Source organism: Bufo gargarizans, chromosome 5 (genome assembly GCF_014858855.1).
Source record: "Bufo gargarizans isolate SCDJY-AF-19 chromosome 5, ASM1485885v1, whole genome shotgun sequence".
NCBI lineage: Eukaryota > Metazoa > Chordata > Amphibia > Anura > Bufonidae > Bufo > Bufo gargarizans.
Genome location: NC_058084.1, coordinates 105,891,482 through 105,911,534, shown reverse-complemented (window position 1 = coordinate 105,911,534; position 20,053 = coordinate 105,891,482). Strand labels below are relative to the sequence as shown.

General features: G+C 41.7%; 1 protein-coding gene across 3 annotated transcripts in view; it reads left to right on the top strand.

The window, feature by feature from the left end:
- Nucleotides 1-20,053, top strand: part of TRIM55 (tripartite motif containing 55) — a 220,542-nt gene that overhangs the window by 131,950 nt on the left and 68,539 nt on the right. For 2 of the 3 annotated variants that reach the window (XM_044293174.1, XM_044293176.1), the window contains exons 6-9: nt 6,766-6,788; nt 6,872-6,996; nt 13,480-13,673; nt 17,969-18,247. In XM_044293174.1, coding sequence (XP_044149109.1) covers nt 6,766-6,788; nt 6,872-6,996; nt 13,480-13,673; nt 17,969-18,247 — 621 coding nt within the window. Of the gene's footprint in view, nt 1-6,765; nt 6,789-6,871; nt 6,997-13,479; nt 13,674-17,968; nt 18,248-19,267; nt 19,337-20,053 lie in introns of all 3 variants that reach the window. The other variant, XM_044293173.1, reaches the window with a different exon arrangement.

Sequence of the window (20,053 nt, the reverse complement as noted above, 5' to 3'; positions counted from 1 at the left end):
TGAAGCCAGATCCTCTGTTACGGGACCTCTCTCCTCTGCCTGTGTGTGTGCTGGGCCTAAATATATGCCAATGGACTGTTGCAGTGGTGGCTGACGTGAAGCCTCATTCTCTGCTATGACATGCAGACTAATTCTCTGCTGACATGAAGACAGATTCTCTGTTACGGGACCTCCCTCCTCTGCCTGGGTGCTGGGCCTAAATATATGCCAATGGACTGTTGCAGTGGTGGGTGACGTGAAGCCTCATTCTCTGCTATGACATGCAGACTAATTCTCTGCTGACATGAAGCCAGATTGTCTGTTACGGGACCTCTCTCCTCTGCCTGTGTGTGTGCTGGGCCTAAATATATGCCAATGGACTGTTGCAGTGGTGGCTGACGTGAAGCCTCATTCTCTGCTATGACATGCAGACTAATTCTCTGCTGACATGAAGACAGATTCTCTGTTACGGGACCTCTCTCCTCTGCCTGTGTGTGTGCTGGGCCTAAATATATGCCAATGGACTGTTGCAGTGGTGGCTGACGTGAAGCCTCATTCTCTGCTATGACATGCAGACTAATTCTCTGCTGACATGAAGACAGATTCTCTGTTACGGGACCTCCCTCCTCTGCCTGGGTGCTGGGCCTAAATATATGCCAATGGACTGTTGCAGTGGTGGGTGACGTGAAGCCTGATTCTCTGCTATGACATGCAGACTAATTCTCTGCTGACATGAAGACAGATTCTCTGTTACGGGACCTCTCTCCTCTGCCTGTGTGTGTGCTGGGCCTAAATATATGCCAATGGACTGTTGCAGTGGTGGCTGACGTGAAGCCTCATTCTCTGCTATGACATGCAGACTAATTCTCTGCTGACATGAAGACAGATTCTCTGTTACGGGACCTCTCTCCTCTGCCTGTGTGTGTGCTGGGCCTAAATATATGCCAATGGACTGTTGCAGTGGTGGCTGACGTGAAGCCTCATTCTCTGCTATGACATGCAGACTAATTCTCTGCTGACATGAAGACAGATTCTCTGTTACGGGACCTCCCTCCTCTGCCTGGGTGCTGGGCCTAAATATATGCCAATGGACTGTTGCAGTGGTGGGTGACGTGAAGCCTGATTCTCTGCTATGACATGCAGACTAATTCTCTGCTGACATGAAGACAGATTCTCTGTTACAGGACCTCCCTCCTCTGCCTGGGTGCTGGGCCTAAATATATGCCAATGGACTGTTGCAGTGGTGGCTGACGTGAAGCCTCATTCTCTGCTATGACATGCAGACTGATTCTCTGCTGACATGAAGCCAGATTGTCTGTTACGGGACCTCTCTGCTCTGCCTGTGTGCTAGGCCTAAATATATGCCAATGGACTGTTGCAGTGGTGGGTGACGTCAAGCCTCATTCTCTGCTATGACATGCAGACTGATTCTCTGCTGTCATGAAGCCAGATTGTCTGTTACGGGACCTCTCTGCTCTGCCTGTGTGCTAGGCCTAAATATATGCCAATGGACTGTTGCAGTGGTGGGTGACGTGAAGCCTCATTCTCTGCTATGACATGCAGACTGATTCTCTGCTGTCATGAAGCCAGATTGTCTGTTACGGGACCTCTCTGCTCTGCCTGTGTGCTAGGCCTAAATATATGCCAATGGACTGTTGCAGTGGTGGGTGACGTGAAGCCTCATTCTCTGCTATGACATGCAGACTGATTCTCTGCTGACATGAAGCCAGATTGTCTGTTACGGGACCTCTCTCCTCTGCCTGTGTGCTAGGCCTAAATATATGCCAATGGACTGTTGCAGTGGTGGCTGACGTGAAGCCTCATTCTCTGCTATGACATGCAGACTAATTCTCTGCTGACATGAAGCCAGATTGTCTGTTACGGGACCTCTCTCCTCTGCCTGGGTGCTGGGCCTAAATTTATGACAATGGACTGTTGCAGTGGTGGCTGACGTGAAGCCTGATTCTCTGCTATGACATGCAGACTGATTCTCTGCTGACATGAAGCCAGATCCTCTGTTACGGGACCTCTCTCCTCTGCCTGTGTGTGTGCTGGGCCTAAATATATGCCAATGGACTGTTGCAGTGGTGGCTGACGTGAAGCCTCATTCTCTGCTATGACATGCAGACTGATTCTCTGCTGACATGAAGCCAGATTCTCTGTTACGGGACCTCTCTCCTCTGCCTGTGTGTGTGCTGGGCCTAAATATATGCCAATGGACTGTTGCAGTGGTGGCTGACGTGAAGCCTCATTCTCTGCTATGACATGCAGACTAATTCTCTGCTGACATGAAGACAGATTCTCTGTTACGGGACCTCCCTCCTCTGCCTGGGTGCTGGGCCTAAATATATGCCAATGGACTGTTGCAGTGGTGGCTGACGTGAAGCCTCATTCTCTGCTATGACATGCAGACTAATTCTCTGCTGACATGAAGACAGATTCTCTGTTACGGGACCTCTCTCCTCTGCCTGGGTGCCGGGGCCTAAATATCTGAGAATGGACTGTTCCAGTGGTGGGTGACGGGAAGCCAGATTCTCTGCTATGGAACCTCTCTCCAATTGATTTTGGTTAATTTTTATTTATTTAATTTTTAATTTAATTCATTTCCCTATCCACATTTGTTTGCAGGGGATTTACCTACATGTTGCTGCCTTTTGCAGCCCTCTAGCTCTTTCCTGGGCTGTTTTACAGCCTTTTTAGTGCCGAAAAGTTCGGGTCCCCATTGACTTCAATGGGGTTCGGGTTCGGGACGAAGTTCGGATCGGGTTCGGATCCCGAACCCGAACATTTCCGGGATGTTCGGCCGAACTTCTCGAACCCGAACATCCAGGTGTTCGCTCAACTCTACTACAAATCAAAAGTGGTGATTTGCTTCACCTCACCTCGCACTCCACTTGTAAAATGTTACTTTTTAAGATATAAATATGATTATCCGCCTATTTCTCTTGATTTGTGACATTTTAACCCCAATAGCACTAAAATGCGACTTTTTTAAAACTGAAATGCTCCATTTCTGCCACCCCTGCCCAGACCAAACTTGCAACTTTTTAAACATATTTGCGATTTTTGAAGCATATTTGCAACATTTTCAGTGGTAAATTGCGACTTTTGTCTCAGGTTCGGGACGTTTTTCTCATTGCTTTTTTTTTGTTGAATGTCAGTTTACTGGCAAAAACCCTGTTTAGCTCATTTATATCATCCTGTTTTAATACTTACCTATCACTTGTTCCCACAACAAGTTTGTTTTTCTTTTCTAAAATGCGGCTTTGTGACAAAAAGTCGCATCTTTGCCATAAATGCAAATTTTTACACAAGCCACCACCACGTAAACTGGCTTAATAGATCGCAACAATTTGAGCCATTTCTACCGGTAAGAGGATGATAAATGAGATGCGCCAATTTTATAGCCCCCCCCCCCCCCCCCACTTTGACATTTATAACTCATTTCTGGCGTGATGCATTCTTTATGGTGAAATTCTGGAAAAAACTGTTGATATATTTGGCACAAATGAAAATGTCTTTCTTTTTGGCCCATTTTACACCATAATTCTGGCGCAACATGCTTGGTAAATGTCCCCCAATATGTCAGACAACAACCTAGCAGTGAATTCAGGCCACAGCACACTGTGAGGACAGTAAAGCATGGTGTTGTAAAAATAAAGATATCATGATGTTAGGCCTATTTAGTTTAAATATATCAAAGTACTTGAGGAGATCATGTTGCCCTATGCCGAAGAAGAAATGCCCTTGAAATGGTTGCTTCAACACGAAAAAAGCCCCAAAACACACCTGTAAGTGAACGACATCTTGGTTACAGACAAACAGGTTTGAGGTAATGGAGTGGGCAGCCCAATCGCCTGACCTCAGTCCCATAGAGAACTTGTGGGGTGACTTCAAAAATGCCTTTTATGAGGCAAAATCCAAAAATGCAGAACTGTGGAATGTAGTCCAATCGTCCTGGACTGGAATACCATTTCAGGGGTGCCAGAAGCTGGCTGACTCCATGTCAAATAGTTCTCAAAAACAATGGTTATGCCACAAAATATTAGTTCAGTGATTCAAATCTTTTTTTCAGTGTATACATTCAATCTTTGAGTAAAAAAAAAAAATGCTGGCACTGCTGTTTTTTGAACAGTCTAACATTCACACATCTGTAGTGTATTGCGGATCCGGCTGGCACACCCATAGAACTGCCTATTCTTGTCCGCAATTGCGGACAAGAATAGGGCATGTTCTATTTTTTTCCCGGAGCCACGGACCGGAAGATCGGGGACACGCTCCGGAAATGCGGATAGCACACTGTGTGCTGTCCGCATCCATTCCTGCCCCATAGAGAATGAATGGGGCCGCACCGGATGCGGACCCATTCTACGAACGTGTGAATGGACCTTTATATTCCTTTTTCTGTACTTTCTGTGAAGGATTCACACAAACTGATACATGTTGTAATTTAAAAAAATGTGGAATTGAACATTATTTCCAGTGCATTTGCATTTATGCAAATAGAGTTTTTTATAATGATTTTGTGCTTTATTTGCTTTTTTAAACTGAATGCTATTTTTTTAATACTACTGTAAATAGTTTTTCATCTCCTTATCCAAGACCCATCTTTCATAACTGTTTATTTTTCTGTCAAGGCAGCTGTGTGAGGGCTTGTTTTTTGCGAGACAAGCTGTAGTTTTTATTGGTTCCAGATTGTACGTACTTGTAGGACATTTTGATCACTTTTTGTACCATTTTATGGGAGGTGACCAAAAACAGCAATTATTTCACTTTTTGTAAAAATTGTTTTTGTTTCGGTGTTCACTGTGTAGGATACATACCATGATCCTTTTACAGATCAGGTTGCTATGGACAAAGCAATACCAATTATGTGTAGTTGATTTTATTTTTTACCAATTATAAATGACTGGATAACGCCTCATTCACACGTCAGTGTTATGGTCAGTGATTTCCATCAGTTTTTTAGCCAAAACCAGGTATGGCGCTAAACAAAACAAGTGGATATCTTTCCCTTATGTCTGTGGAGGCTCAAAATCACTGATGGAAATCACTGACGTGTGAATGAGGCTTTAGACTACTTTCACACAATCGTTTCTATTTTCCGGTATCGAGATCTGTCACAGGGTCTCAAGACCGGAAAAAAACGCTTCAGTTTTGTCCCTATTCATTGTCAATGGGGATAATACGTGACTGAACAGAATGGAATGCTCCAAAATTCATTCTGTTCCGTTCTCCGTTTGTGAGATCCGTTCAGGGCTCTCACAAGCGGTCCAAAACGGATCAGTTTTTCCCTAATGCATTCTGAATGGAAAAGGATCCGCTCAGAATGCATCAGTTTGCCTCCGTTCCGCCTTCATTCCGCTTTAGAATGCAGCGTTTTTCCGCTGCTTGCAGCGTTTTGGTGTCCGTCTGACAAAACTGAGCCAAACGGATCCGTCATGACCCACAATGCAAGTCAATGGGTACGGATCCCTTTTCTCTGACACAATCTGACACAATAGAAAACGGATCCATCCCCTATTGACTTTCAATCGAGTTAATGACAGATCCGTCTTGGCCATGTTAAAGATAAAATAACCAGATCCGTTCATAACGGATGCAGATGGTTGTATTAATTACGGAAGCAATTTTGCTGAACCCTGCCGGATCCAGCAAAAACGCTAGTGTGAAAGTAGCCTTACTTGGGGACTTGAACATACAATGGACTGATCACTGGTACAATACACTGCCATAGTTATCTATGGCAGTGTATTTTACCTGTCAGTTTTTGGGCTCATGCACACAAATGTATTTTTTTTCCGTGTCCGTTCTGTTTTTCTTGCGGCCCATATGCAGAACTATTTACTTCAATGGGTTCATTCACTTAAAGAAAAACTACATGACTCCGTGTGCATTCTATTTCCATATGTCTGCATGGCCGTTCTGCAAAAAAGATAAAACATGTCCTATTCTTGTCTGTTTTCTAGACAAGGATAGGCATTGTTAGGATGGATCTGCCAAAAAACAAAAGCAAAACGGATGTCACACGGACATCATCCATATTTTTTGCAGATCCGTGTTTTGCAGACTGCAGAATACATACAGTCGTGTGCACATGAGCACTTACACTTTGCCTATCAGGCCCTGCCACTTGCAGGGCCTGACAGGCTTCTGTACATGGCAGACCTGAAAGCCTATGTAAGGCCTTTATCTGCCATATCAACTATTGGGACCCTGACATTACATTGCAGGGGGAATGATGAGGTAGAGAGGGAGCTCCTTTTCTCTGCAAACCCCTTAAATGCAAATGTTAGTATGGACTGTGGCATCTAAGAGGTTAAATGGCCAGGATTGGTGCTAGCACCAATCTTGGCCATTGCAGCTGGGTGTCAACAATATGTTATATCTGACACCCGCATGCTGTGGGAAGGAGCCACTTGCCATTCTGTACATTTATGGCTCGATGCAGGATGGGATCTTTCAAATGAGGGCTTTAGTGCCCTGGGGGACAAGGCCTAACCCCTCAGTGCACTTCAGCTCCTCAGCTCTCCAGTGCTGCCCATGCCCCTCGTTGTGAGCACTTAAAATTATTTTTTCTTCTGAAAGTTGCAACTGATTTTCACAAAAAAGGTATCATTGTAATCAGCAGAATTTACCCTAACAGGCAGCATGGCTGCTTCAATAGGGTAGATCCTGCTGACATGTGTTCTTTAAGAAGACTAAAGACTAACCTTTCCATTGCTTACAGAAATTCAATAATTGTGTGATTGCATCTAAGTAAGATATCTCCCCTTTTCCCAACAGAATGCTAAAGGTTTACTACAAAAGTAAGTACCTAAACTGTATTTATGACCTGGCTTTGATTCTGTATTAGTCTGTGCACCCTGAATTACATTGTCCATTATTTTAGAATTACAGAAGCATCTAGAGGATCCCAGATGGAAAAAATTGAGTCCGGGTATGAAAATATGAACCACTTAACAGTGGAGCTCAACCGAGAAGAGAAAATAATTCGAGAAATTGATTTTTATAGGGGTATGTACCCATTTTGTGTTAGGATGTGAACACCAATGTGAACAGAGTCCTATACATATTTCTTTTTACGATGCATTAATATTTGATTTTAACTTATTTGAAAAAAGAACTATAGTAAAATTGTTGGTTATACCTGTTTAAAATTCGATACAAAGTGTAGGTCAACAGTGTTGCATATGATTATCCCAATAGCCTTTTTACCTTATTAGCACATGCAGCAACCTGGAGGGGAGGATAGGAGGAGTGGCTAAGATGGTGGTAGTAGTAATCACAAATCATGGTGGCAGTTTCAACCTGGCTCTCTTCCTGGGCCATGCTGTGAATGGAGGCCACACCCCTTGTTCCCTTTAGGGTGTTAGATGGGGTGCCCTTGATTGTGAATGGCTTGTAGGGTGCAGGGCAGGCGGGTAGATGTAGGGGCTGGTGGATAATGTAGGCAATGACCAGGCCCAGTTTAATGATAACAAAGAGAAGTCTCTTTACTGCTGCTGATGGGTGATGCAGTGCGAGCAGATGTCAAGCACCATTCTGAGGTATTCCCCAGAGCTTGCTTTTCCCAATTGCTGCGTATAGGCAGTGGCAATAATGGCAGTATTAGTCCCTGAAGCTCTCTCTAAGCGCTTTTCAATCTTCTTAAATTGACCACAGGCATGCAAAAGTCTCACAATAACTACTGCAGTTCCCACAGTGGGATGCAAACCCTCAAACAGGAAGCCAATCTGTTGTGGTGGTCACTGGAGGCAATATACCCTCTCCACAAGCAGCAAAGTCCACAGCCATAAACAAGCATTACAATTACTATCATGCACAGTGCCTTGTGATCCTAAACATTCTGTAGATGTCTGTCCTCTTTCCCTCAGAGGTTCTCCTAGCACAATTGCTTTTGCTCTTGACGCGTCTCACTCCACAGGAGTGGTGTTTTCCTGGGTCACTACATACATACCTACAGTACATATGCTATTTATGTATTAAAGGAGTTGTCCAGCAGGACAGGTGATTGTTGGATTGCTGGTAGTCCCATTTTTCATGTGAACAGTTACTTCCACTCATTCTCTGTGGGAGTGATGCCAGTGAGATCCACAGCGATTAAATATTTATCACCTGTTCTGTGGATAGGTGATAAGTTGTTATGGTGAGACAAACCCTTTATGGTATCATTATTAACCTCTTCCTACTCAGTTAGGTACTATTATGTTCCTGAGTGTATGTACTTAAGTAATATTATTGGACAATAATAGAGCAGGCTCAGAAGCTTGGCCCAAGTTATCGCTTGCAAGTTCCAGCTTTATTATACAGCTGGCACCCTGCTCTCACTGCCAGGATCAAAGATAGCTCCGATACCAGCTGTTTAAACCCTCACATGCCACAGTCAATAGCGACCGAGGCATGTGAACAGTTAGAGGGAGGGCTCCACCTGTCCTTTGAAAGGCGCCCCGTTCGAGTAGTTGTCATGGCAGCTGGGGGTCTTCTGAAGATCCCCAGGAATGCCATGTTCCAGCATTTATTACACCCAGCATCTTATCTGGCAAGATGAAATGGAATTCTTATAAGAAGTCCTATGCTCTGTAATGCAGAAGTTTTACAGTGTATAGTACAAGCGATCAAATGATTGCAGATTTAAGATCCCTAAGGGGACCTAAATATGTAAAAAACTTACATTTTTTAAAATACACAAAAAACTTCCCATTTCTTATATATATAGAACAATAAATGAAAACAGTGAACATAATTGGTATTGCCACATCCATAATGACCTGATGTAATAAAATATCCTATTATTTAACCCACAAGGTGAACACAGTAGGAAATAATTCCCAATGCCACAATTGTCATTCTTTGGTCACCTCACCTTACAAAGAAGTTGAATAAAAAATTATCAAAAGGTTACATGTGTACCAAAATGGCATCTATAAAAACTAAAATGTGCCCCACAAATATATAAGCCCTCACACAGCTCTGTTTGCAGAGTTTTAAATTAAAAAAAAAAGTCAAGCATAAAAAACTCTAAATATTTTGTATGTGCATAACACTAACCCACAGAATCCAGCTAAAGGGGTTGTCTCATCTGAAACATTGGTGGCATATTGCAAGGATATACCACCAATGTCAGATAGGTGCAGGTCCACCTCTGGGACGCGCACTTATCTCACTGCATGGTGTGCGCTCCATTTATTTCTTTGGAAGTTCTAAAAATAACTGAGTGAGAACGCTGGACTATTTTTGGAAATCCCATAGAAATTAATGGAGAGCACACCGCGTAAGCACAGCCAAGGCTCAATTCATTCAATGAGATTGACGGAGATAGCCGAGTCAGCGCTTGGCTATTTTTGCCAGTGCCATAGAACACCCAGCTAGTTCCATAGACACTCCCCTATCACTGGCCCTGTTGCTGCTATGACACGTCCATGGACAGAACTTCAGTATTAGTTATTGTGTTATTGTCATGCTTAATTGTATTCTATAAACCAAATTGTTTAATATGTATGAAAATATTTATAAAAAAACATTACAAAATTACAACTACCTTCATAAATTATTTATTTTATTTTTAAGTATATTGATGCAAACTGGAAAACCCCTTTAACCACTTAAGGACCACAGGTTTATACCCCCCTTGTGACCAGGCCCTTTTTTACAAATCGGCACGTCACAACTTTAACGGTTTATTGCTCGGTCATGCAACTTGGCACCCAAATGAATTTTACCTCCTTTTCTTATCACAAATACAGCTTTCTTTTGGTGGTATTTGAGTGCTGCTGATATTTTTCGTTTTTCCGATATTAATCAAAATAGGCCGCAATTTTCTCAAAGAAAGTGCATTTTTAACTTTCTCTGGTTAAATTGTTCAAATATAATTACATTTCTATACAAGTTTGTGTCAGAATTTATTGTGCTACATGTCTTTGATAAAAAAAATCCAATAAGTGTATATTTATTGGTTTGCGCAAAAGTTATAGCGTTTACAAACTATGGTACAAAAATGTGAATTTCCGCATTTTGAAGCAGCTCTGACTTTCTGAGCACCTGTCATGTTTCTTGAGGTGCTAGAATGCCAGGATAAATACCCCCCAAATGACCCCATTTTAGAAAGAAGACACCCCAAAGTATTCACGAAGGGGCATGGTGAGTTCATGTATGATTTTTTTTTTTTCACAAGTTAGCGGAAAATGACACTTTCTGAGAAAAAAAATATATATAAAGTTTCCATTTCTGCTAACTTCTGGCAAAAAAAAAAATCTCCCACGGACTCACTATGCCCCTCAGTGAATACCTTGGGGTGTCTACTTTCCGAAATGGGGTCATTTGTGGGGTGTATTTACTGTTCTGGCATTTTGGGCAGGGCTAAATTGTGAGCAACCCTGTAAAGCTTAAAGGTACTCGTTGGACTTTCGGCCCCTTTACTCACCTAGGCTGCAAAAAAGTTTCACACATGTGGTATCGCCGTACTCAGTAGAAGTAGGGCAATGTGTTTTGGGGTGTATTTTTACATATACCCATGCTGGGTGAGAGAAATATCTCTGTAAATTGACAACTTTGTATAACAAAATTTAAAACGTTGTCATTTACAGAGATATTTCTCACACACAGCATGGGTATATGTAAAAATACACCACAAAACACATTGCCCTACTTCTTATGAGTACGGCGATACCACATGTGTGACACTTTTCTGCAGCCTAGGTGCACAAAGGGGCCCAAATTCCAATGAGTACCTTTAGGATTTCACAGGGCATTTTTATGCATTTGGATTCCAAACCACATCTCACGCTTTAGGGCCCCTAAAATGCCAGGGCAGTATAAATACCCCACAAGTGACCCCATTTTGGAAAGAAGACACCCCAGACATTCCGTGAGGGGCATGGCGAGTTCATAGAAGTTTTTTTTTTTTTTGGCGCAAGTTACCGAAAAATTATTATTTTTTTTATTTTTTTTCTTACAAAGTCTCATATTCCACTAACTTGTAACAAAAAGTAAAATCTTACATGAACTCACCATAACCCTCACGGAATACCTTGGGGTGTCTTCTTTCAAAAATGGGGTCACTTGTGGGGTATTTATACTGCCCTGGCATTTTAGGGGCCCTAAAGCGTGAGAAGAAGTCTGGAATCAAAATGTCTAAAAATGCCCTCTAAAAGGTACTCATTGGAATTTGGGGCCCTTTGCGCACCTAGGCTGCAAAAAAGTGTCACACATGTGGTATCGCCGTACTCAGGAGAAGTAGGGCAATGTGTTTTGGGGTGTCTTTTCACATATACCCATCCAGTGTGTGAGAAATATGACAACTTTTTCCATTTTTTTATACAAAGTTGTCAATTTACAGAGATAGTTCTCTCACCCAGAATGGGTATATGTAAAAATACACCCCAAAATACATTGCCCTACTTTTCCTGAGTACGGCGATACCACATGTGTGCCACTTTTTTGCTGCCAAGATGCGCAAAGGGGCCCAAATTCCAATGAGTACCTTTAGGATTTCCCAGGGCATTTTCACGCATTTGGATTCGGTGAAAGGTATGGTGAGTTCATGTAAGATTTTATTTTTTGGCACAAGTTAGTGGAATATGAGACTTTGTAAGAAAAAAAAATATATATATTTCCGCTAACTTGGGCCAAAAAGTAGCTAACTAACTGGCGGTGATAAGGGATCCTTAGGCCCCATTCACATGTCCGCAATTCTGTTCCGCATTTTGCGGAACGGAATTGCGGACCCATTCATTTCTATGGGGACAGACTTTGTCCTGCTCGGATCTGCACTTCTGGGTCCGCACTTCCGTTCCGCAAAAATATAGGACATGTCCTATTCTTGTCCGCAATTGCGGACAAGAAAAGGCACTTTCTTTATAGTTCTGGCAATGTGCGGATCCGCAAAATGCGGAAAGCACATTGCCGGTGTCTGTGTTTTGCGGATCCGTGGATCCGCAAAACACATACGGACCTTTGAATGGAGCCTTACAGGGGGGGTGATCAATGACAGGGGGGTGATCAGGGAGCCTATATGGGGTGATCAGGGGTTAATAAGGGGTTAATGAGTGACAGGGGGGGTGTAGTGTAGTGTGGTGATTGGTGCTACTTACAGAGCTCCCTGTGTCCTCTAGTGGTCGATCCAAGCAAAAGGGACCACCAGAGGACCAGGTAGCAGGTATATTAGACGCTGTTAACAAAACAGCGTCTAATATACCTTTCTGAAAAAATCGCATCTACAGCCTGCCAGCGAATGATCATCGCTGGCAGGCTGTAGATCAACTCCCCAGTCGCGCGTTGCTGTGAACGCGTGCGCATGCGCGCGCGCATTCACACAAAATCTCAGCTCTCACGAGATGACGCCAATAGGCGTCACTGAGCCTGAGACTGCCGCCGCCCGGACGCCTTTCTGCGTTACGTGTGCGGCAAGAGGTTAAGGCGGTTATGCCATGATTAATGTAAAAAATGAAAATCAGACATATGATACATGTCAATCTCTTTCTAACAAAGCTAGAACCTGCCCTTTACTTTACATGGATCCAGAGATCTGTCACAGCTTCCAACAGATGATCCGACTGGTGACAGCTGTATATTTAAAGTGAGTGTGTGTGACCATCTCAGTGAAATGGAAGGAGAAATAAGGAAAATAACAAACAGTAGGTGGTGCTATACATATAGATTTTATTGAACAACTCAGTGGCTATACTAAACTTTTAATTACATGCAATTACAAAAGTATTCAGATCTGGATGTTGGTTTGAATAATACAGAATATCTTTTGTGGAGCAGAGGATAGGTCATCGGTAAAAATAAATCACTGAAAACCTTTTTAAGTACCAAACTACAGTAGGTTGCATCCTAAGGCTACTTTCACACTAGCGTTCGGGCGGATCCGTTCTGAACGGATCCGCTCATAATAATGCAGACGGAGGCTCCGTTCAGTACGGATCCGTCTGCATTATTTTAGCATATAACAGCTAAGTGTGAAAATAGCCTAGTACGGATCCGTCCAGACTTTCAATGTAAAGTCAATGGGGGACGGATCCGCTTGAAGATTGAGCCACATTGTGGCATCTTCAAACGGATCCGTCCCCATTGACTTACATTGAAAGTCTGGACGGATCCGCACGGATCCGCACGCCTCCGCACGGCCAGGCGGACACCCGAACGCTGCAAGCAGCGTTCAGCTGTCCGCCTGTCCGTGCGGAGGCGAGCGGAGCGGAGGCTGAACGCCGCCAGACTGATGCAGTCTGAGCGGATCCGCTCCATTCAGACTGCATCAGGGCTGGACGGCTGCGTTCGGGTCCGCTCGTGAGCTCCTTCAAACGGAGCTCACGAGCGGACCAGCGAACGCTAGTGTGAAAGCAGCCTTAAAGGGCTAAAATAATAATAATAGATCCATAGAATGATCCAGCAAGAGCCATTGGTTTACTTGTTAGAAGTTTTCAGATAGCCACAGTAGACTGCAGGAGACATCTGTAAAATTCATTTAAGATACAGTATACTTTCTATTGTATTTAGAAGTTGAAGAGGAGGAAGAAGAAGTGGCAGTGGATGAAGACTCAGAGGACGCTCATACAGAGTCTTCAGGTGAAGAGGATGTCTCAGAGAGAGTGACTCAAAAACCTACCCCTACCTCTGACACCACAATTACAACCACAAACCAAAACGAAGAACAAACTACACCTCAGGAAGCAGAACGGCCAATGCCTCAAGTAATATAAACGTAACTTAACTAATACTGTATTTGTCTATGGCACTTATGCTAATAATTAACATATTATTAAACCCAGTGAAGATGATTTCATGTAGGATGATCAGTTTGTTTAGGCCTGGAACAAGCTATTTAGTTATTTTGGCCACATACATAGGAGGACATATTAGATCCAGCTGTTAAGCCATGCAGTTGTATACCTCATTCATGAGGTTTTTGGTTAATAACCATAAAATGCAGCTAAACATTGTTGAAGATCATTCATGTTTTGATGCCCACTTCAGTCTGAGACAACACTTCTCAGATAGTGAAATAAATGTAATCCAGTCATTGTGCAACAAATGGATCCTGTTTGGACACATTAAGATATTTCTATAATATGCTTAAAGGGGTTGTCCAATCCTTTACAAGTAATGGCCTACTCTGAGAATAGGCCATCACTACGTAATTGGCCAGGGTCTTGCATCCCGCATCCCTGCCAATCAGCTGTTCTGGAAATCAGTGCTGGAACTACACAGCTCCAAGCTAAAGGGAATAGGAGCAGCTCTAGGAAATCTTTAGTTTTAGCACCAGACCTACAGCAGAACCTTCATAGGTGTGTATGGTTGTCTGAGTATAGACCATTTCTTGTGAAGGGTTGGACAACCCCTTTAATCCTGAATAACATCTATTGATTTTATGTGATGATGTGAATTATGTCAAGTTTATGTCAAGTTATTGACTCAATGGTCTGATTATGTAGGCTTGGTCCAATTAGCCATCTAAAGGAATCCTTGTGTCCTGCTGATATCAAGCTCCAGAATAGGAATGGCTCTAGTTGTGTTGTAGGACTTCTTTATACACAGCCCAAATAGAAGACCAGATGTTTTTTGAGGCATTTTATAATGTCACATCACTGCTACTTATAACAGTAACAGTGCTAGACCACAATGCAGTAAGATATCCTCATTATTGCCATTGTTAGGGACATGACTTGTTGTCATCCATTATTCTATGATGCAGACATGGTTAAAAGCGTACAAATGCAGCTAATTTAGAGATTTGATCTTTGGTAAATACCACTTTAATAAGAGAAATGTCAAATAAAAGAGTACTCAATTAGAGGTAAGAGTGCTTATAAAGGGTAGCTAATGAAGCCAACATTTTAAAAGAAGGGCAAGTAAGAAAGAGGGAGTTCAGTAGAAATGGAAATACATGTTTTAAAAGAATCTAAATTCTTAGAATTAGTAAAAATATATCTAGTTAGTACTGTAGATCAGTCAACACATCAAATGTAAGCAAGTGTATGGGAATGCTACAGAGAGTCATCAGTTGCCGCCGTGGGCCATAGCATTCTTCTAGTTAGCCCTGATAAGGCACCATATGTTTAAAGATTATATTAGTGATTTCAAATGCTGCTTGTTACAGTTTTACTGAAAAACCTTTCTCCTGTTCTTCATTGTTTCAGTAAATTGTGGCCTCTTGTTGTTTTGTTATCTCATTTATTTTCGCCTTGTCTCTTTAACAGACATCACTAGCATCTGCTCATTCTTTATGGTGGGAACGGCATTAATGGTGGAAGAGAAAATTGCTATCATGACATTAATTAGGAATCATTATCATTTCCAAATGTCCTATATGTGAACAGCAATAATATGTTATTATGAAATATGTAAATATGGGTTCTGGCAAAAAAAATGATTCATCAGAGTACCCTACAGTCCCTAAATATTAAAGAGGAGCTCTCATAGGAGGAGACCCTTGTTTTTATTTGACTGTGAATAAAGGAGTTCAATTAAATTTTAATTATGGCATGATAATTTAAATTTAATAAAGCTTCTTTATCACAGCCATGAGATCTTGTGAGAACTAGTGAGATCTCATGTGAGTCTATGCTGGGGGAGTCTCTGTAATTTTTCTTACAATTATTTTCAGTAGATATATCACAAAATGTTTTTATATCAAGAAAAAATGGTGGGCTCTCCTGGTAATAGATCCAATGTAAGAGTGAAGCTGTGACTTTTGCAACTTAGGTCAACACTCTATAACAAGAGTGTTGACCTGATGATTGTCGGGGCTTAAAATGACTGACCACAATATATTAATTTCTTTACAAGTATTAAAGAAGTTTTCCAGGATTTTCATATTGATGGCCTATTCTCATGCTAGGTCATCAATATGAGATTGGCAGGGGTCCAACTCCTGACACCTGTTTGATGAATTTGTGACACTCACGGGCCTCTTTACCACTCACCTAGCACAGCAATGTCCATTGTATAGCAGCTGTGCATGGTATTGCAGCCCAGCCCCATTCACTTTAATGGGACTGAGCTGCGCCTAGGCCATGTAACTGATGTAACCTCATGTCACTGATGTAACCTCATCTCACTGGCCTAGGAAGAGTGCTCATGGAGTGCCATGGCTCTTTGATTGGCAGGGGTACTGGGAGTCATACCACCACTCATTTGATATTGATGACCTAGCCTGGGGATAGGTCATCAGTATCATAATCCCAGAGAATCCCTTTAACATCAGTGTATAGATGGGAAAATGGGTGTCACGGCGCGGTGTGGGTGGTGAACTCCACACCAAACACAGGAGGGAAGGCAAAGGGTACTAGGCCTGGAAACTAGGGAAAGGGGAAAGGTCACCACTTAGTGAATCTCTAAACCGAGCCCTGACTACTATCAGTATGAACAGACCTCAATGATAGGAATGTTCATAAGCAGGAACCTAGAGCCATATCAGGAGACTCCCTCAGGCTTAATACTCAGTGGAGAATAAAACACAAGCACTGCCACAACCAGAAAGGAGCTATCAACCTCATAGCATGATGGTTGAGACCAGACTAAATAGAGGAGTTGGAATGACCACTTAAGCTACACCTGAGACAAGAGGTGTGGTCATAACCAGCAACAACACAGAAACAAGTGAAACCAAAGAGGCTGTCAGATCACATCATGTGCAGCCAGTCTCTTAGATCTTCTGAACCCTGTCACGGGAGAGACCGTGACAATGGGTGATGCAGTATATGAATATAAAACAATGTGAGTTACCTAGAAAAACTTTTGTGAAAAGGTCTGAAAACATATGAGTGTACATGTAAATATATGACACTGGTGGCACTGATTAGTCACATTCGGAGTATGTCCTGTTGACAAGGGAATGGAAAAAACTATTCAACTTATTCACACTTTTCTAAGAAGAATAACAGAGGAATGGAAGAACATAGTCGAAAATGTTCCAGAATTGTTTTTTTATGAGGAATTCAAGTATTTACTTTAACAGGCATGTTTTGAAAGAAAAAAGATCTTCTCAAAAAGGGAAAAAATAAATTCTGTCCAAACTCATTGGTACCAGTCATCCAGCTTTTTAGGGTATTATACAGATGCCCAAATCTAAAGACAGCATCTCCTGATTTGATCTGACAGATATCTTTTCTTGGTAATAAACAAGAATGCTTCTCTTAATTTCAGTCTTTCTTCCATTTAAGGACCAGCTATCATCAACCATGTCATACTACTTCTATACTAGCTTGACCCAATGTGGTGGCCTGTGTATGAACTCTTTTATAAACTTCCACATATTTTATATATCTTTTATATCAATATGTAATTGCGTTATTTATTAGGTAAATGTGGACAATGGCAGATCATTAGTTCTTATTAGGTTACTTCAGGATATTCTTTGCAACATTTGGAAAATCTAGGTCAGAGAAGGTATTGTGAATGATCAGTCTGATGACAATGTTTACCTAGTCTAATAGATTTCTTCTCCTTAAACTTTATTGTATTGGAGTCTTTACGTTTCCTCTTTAATAGTCTCTATGTTTTCTCTTCAATCCTATATATATTTGTTACTGATATTCGCTGCACTTGTTAGCAGTTGCTGTCATAACTTCTTTAATATTCCATACTCCGGAGGTTGAACTTGCCACCTATTTCATTAGGTGTGAACTAAAGCATCAGTGTCGACCAATACTAAATATTAATTTCTTAAGACCTTGCTTGTCTCATATTGGCTGCAAACTATATGTTTCCGGTCTCAGAAGGCATACATTACGATTGTATGCAGACTTTTATAATAGACTCATTCTTTAGTTTACCTGATTCCATAAGCTATGGCATTAATCACTACTGGTGCAGACTCCATTAACCATATCCTCTATATTAGGAACCTAACAGTATTTTATTTTGGGATAATGCCTGCTCTGCACTATGTTGCCTTATAAGCTGACTCTAAATATGTGCGCAGTGTTCACAAGAGGTTGCATTCCATAAGATAACATGGCTTTCTATTTTATTTGTTCTGATAAAGGGTGGTGTTGAGCCAAGTGGTATTCAACAGACTCCTAACGTTCAAGTACTCTCAACTGCAGAAACCTCAGATCACTTGTTTTATCCTAGCTGGTATAAGAGCCAAGTGCGGCAACAATCCAAACCAAACAAGCTTCCGCTGAATGATGCTGTGCGTCAAATAGATCCTTCCATTCCTAAGGAAATGACTGTAAAGAAAGTAGAGCCAGCGGCAGGACTCCTTAAGGAGAGTGTGGTAGTGGCTGGTAAGGAAACCAGTCCATCTGCAGATAATCCTCAGGTCAGTGATCACATCCATGTTGCCTATATGTGCAATGACTGTGCTACCTTAGTAAAAACAAGAGTCCTACGCTAATGCTCTGCTGCTCTGAGGATGCATATTTATTCAAAAGTGCCAATTTAAAAAACATATTGTAACACTTTTAACATAATTTTTTCAATAAATAGCTTAGGGTACGGCCACGCGATCAGGTTTTTTTAAATTCAGCTTTGGAAGCCAAAATCAGGCGTGAATTCAAAAAAGAGAAGTCATATCTGTCCTTCATTCCTTTCATCCTTTTATGATCTACTCCTGATTTTGGCTTTCAAAACTGCATCAGCAAACCTGATCGTTTGGCCATAACTTTAGATTCACAATTTTTTTTTTTACAGAAATATAATGAACATAAAAGGATGTAAAGCTTTGGAAATACAGTAAATTGTTTTATGTTATTTTGTATAATCCCGAGTTACAGCATCCTCTGTTCATCCTCACAATTGTGCAAGACTCAGAGCTGAAATCTATATTCACACACAAGAATCACGTAGCACCAATGAAGATGAAATCCCATTTGATCAGATTCCATAAAAACTATACATCTACCAGGATAACTAAAGGTGCCTATACACAAACAAGCAAAGTCAGCTGAACCTGGCAATTGTAGCAGCACAAGAAAAGATGTAACATTCCACATCCATAAAGGGGTTGTCCAACCCCCAAGGCCACCACAATTGCACTTATGGCCTGAATCTTCTCTGCCTAAAGAAAGAAAGGCACCTACCCGTGCCATGGCACTGGAACGTGTGAATGGGCGCAGTAGTGCACATGGTGACTGATGGGTCCATTCATGAACATAATAAAATGATTCCAGCATGTAACCTTTATTGGATCCTTGTGCAGAGCAGATATGGCAAGTTTTGCGCGTTTCAGCTATTCGCTAGTTATAACCCAATCTATACATTTAAATAGACCTCACGTTACACATGTTTTAGCATAAGCACAAAATAAAATAAAACATTTCTTATGATTGGAAACATACAGATTAGTCTTCACACTTCCAGTCCACAAGAGATGAGACCCTTGATGCTGGAACGTAGCACCGGTGAATGGGTAAGTTCCTTCTTTTTCTTTAGGCAGAGCAGATTGATAACTACAAATGTGGAGGGGGTTAAGTTAATTTCTCTTGAGATGGCATGCTTTATGTTTTTAATGGATTCTAAATGAACTTTGAGTGTCACTTTGGTGCTGGACGTGTCTTCTATAGTGAGTATTTTCTACAGCCCCCAAGTAGTACCATGCACTGTGAGTGGACAGCTGATCCACTTGATTTACCTGGAATCCGTGGCAGAGCTAATTGAAAATAACCTAAGCTTGATCTGGTGATTTCCATTCTCAGAAGAAAAGTATTTACACCAGACCCTGTATCAGTAATTACATATGTGAAAAATACCTCTCCCAAAATGCAGTGCTGCATTCACTCTAGGAGTTCTGATAGGTGCCTCTAGGCTGTACTACACATAAGTAATTCACTGTATTTTCTGCGGTATTCAACTACTAATGTAGACCACTATTTTTAAGTTCAAATCTAAGTATCCCGTACTCAAAGATTGGCATTTCATAAGGCTGTTTTAATCATAGATGCAGTGGAGTATAATAAGCCAAATTTATTAAGAGCACACCTCTTAATAAATGTAGAGCATCTTCTGGAAGTCCATGCACCAGAAAGGTAATCTGCACCCCCTATCAGTCAGCATGGATTTGCCCTATAATTTAGACCAGGTTCTGGCATAAATTCTAATACACCTGTCTGGGTGTGGGTGCCCCATC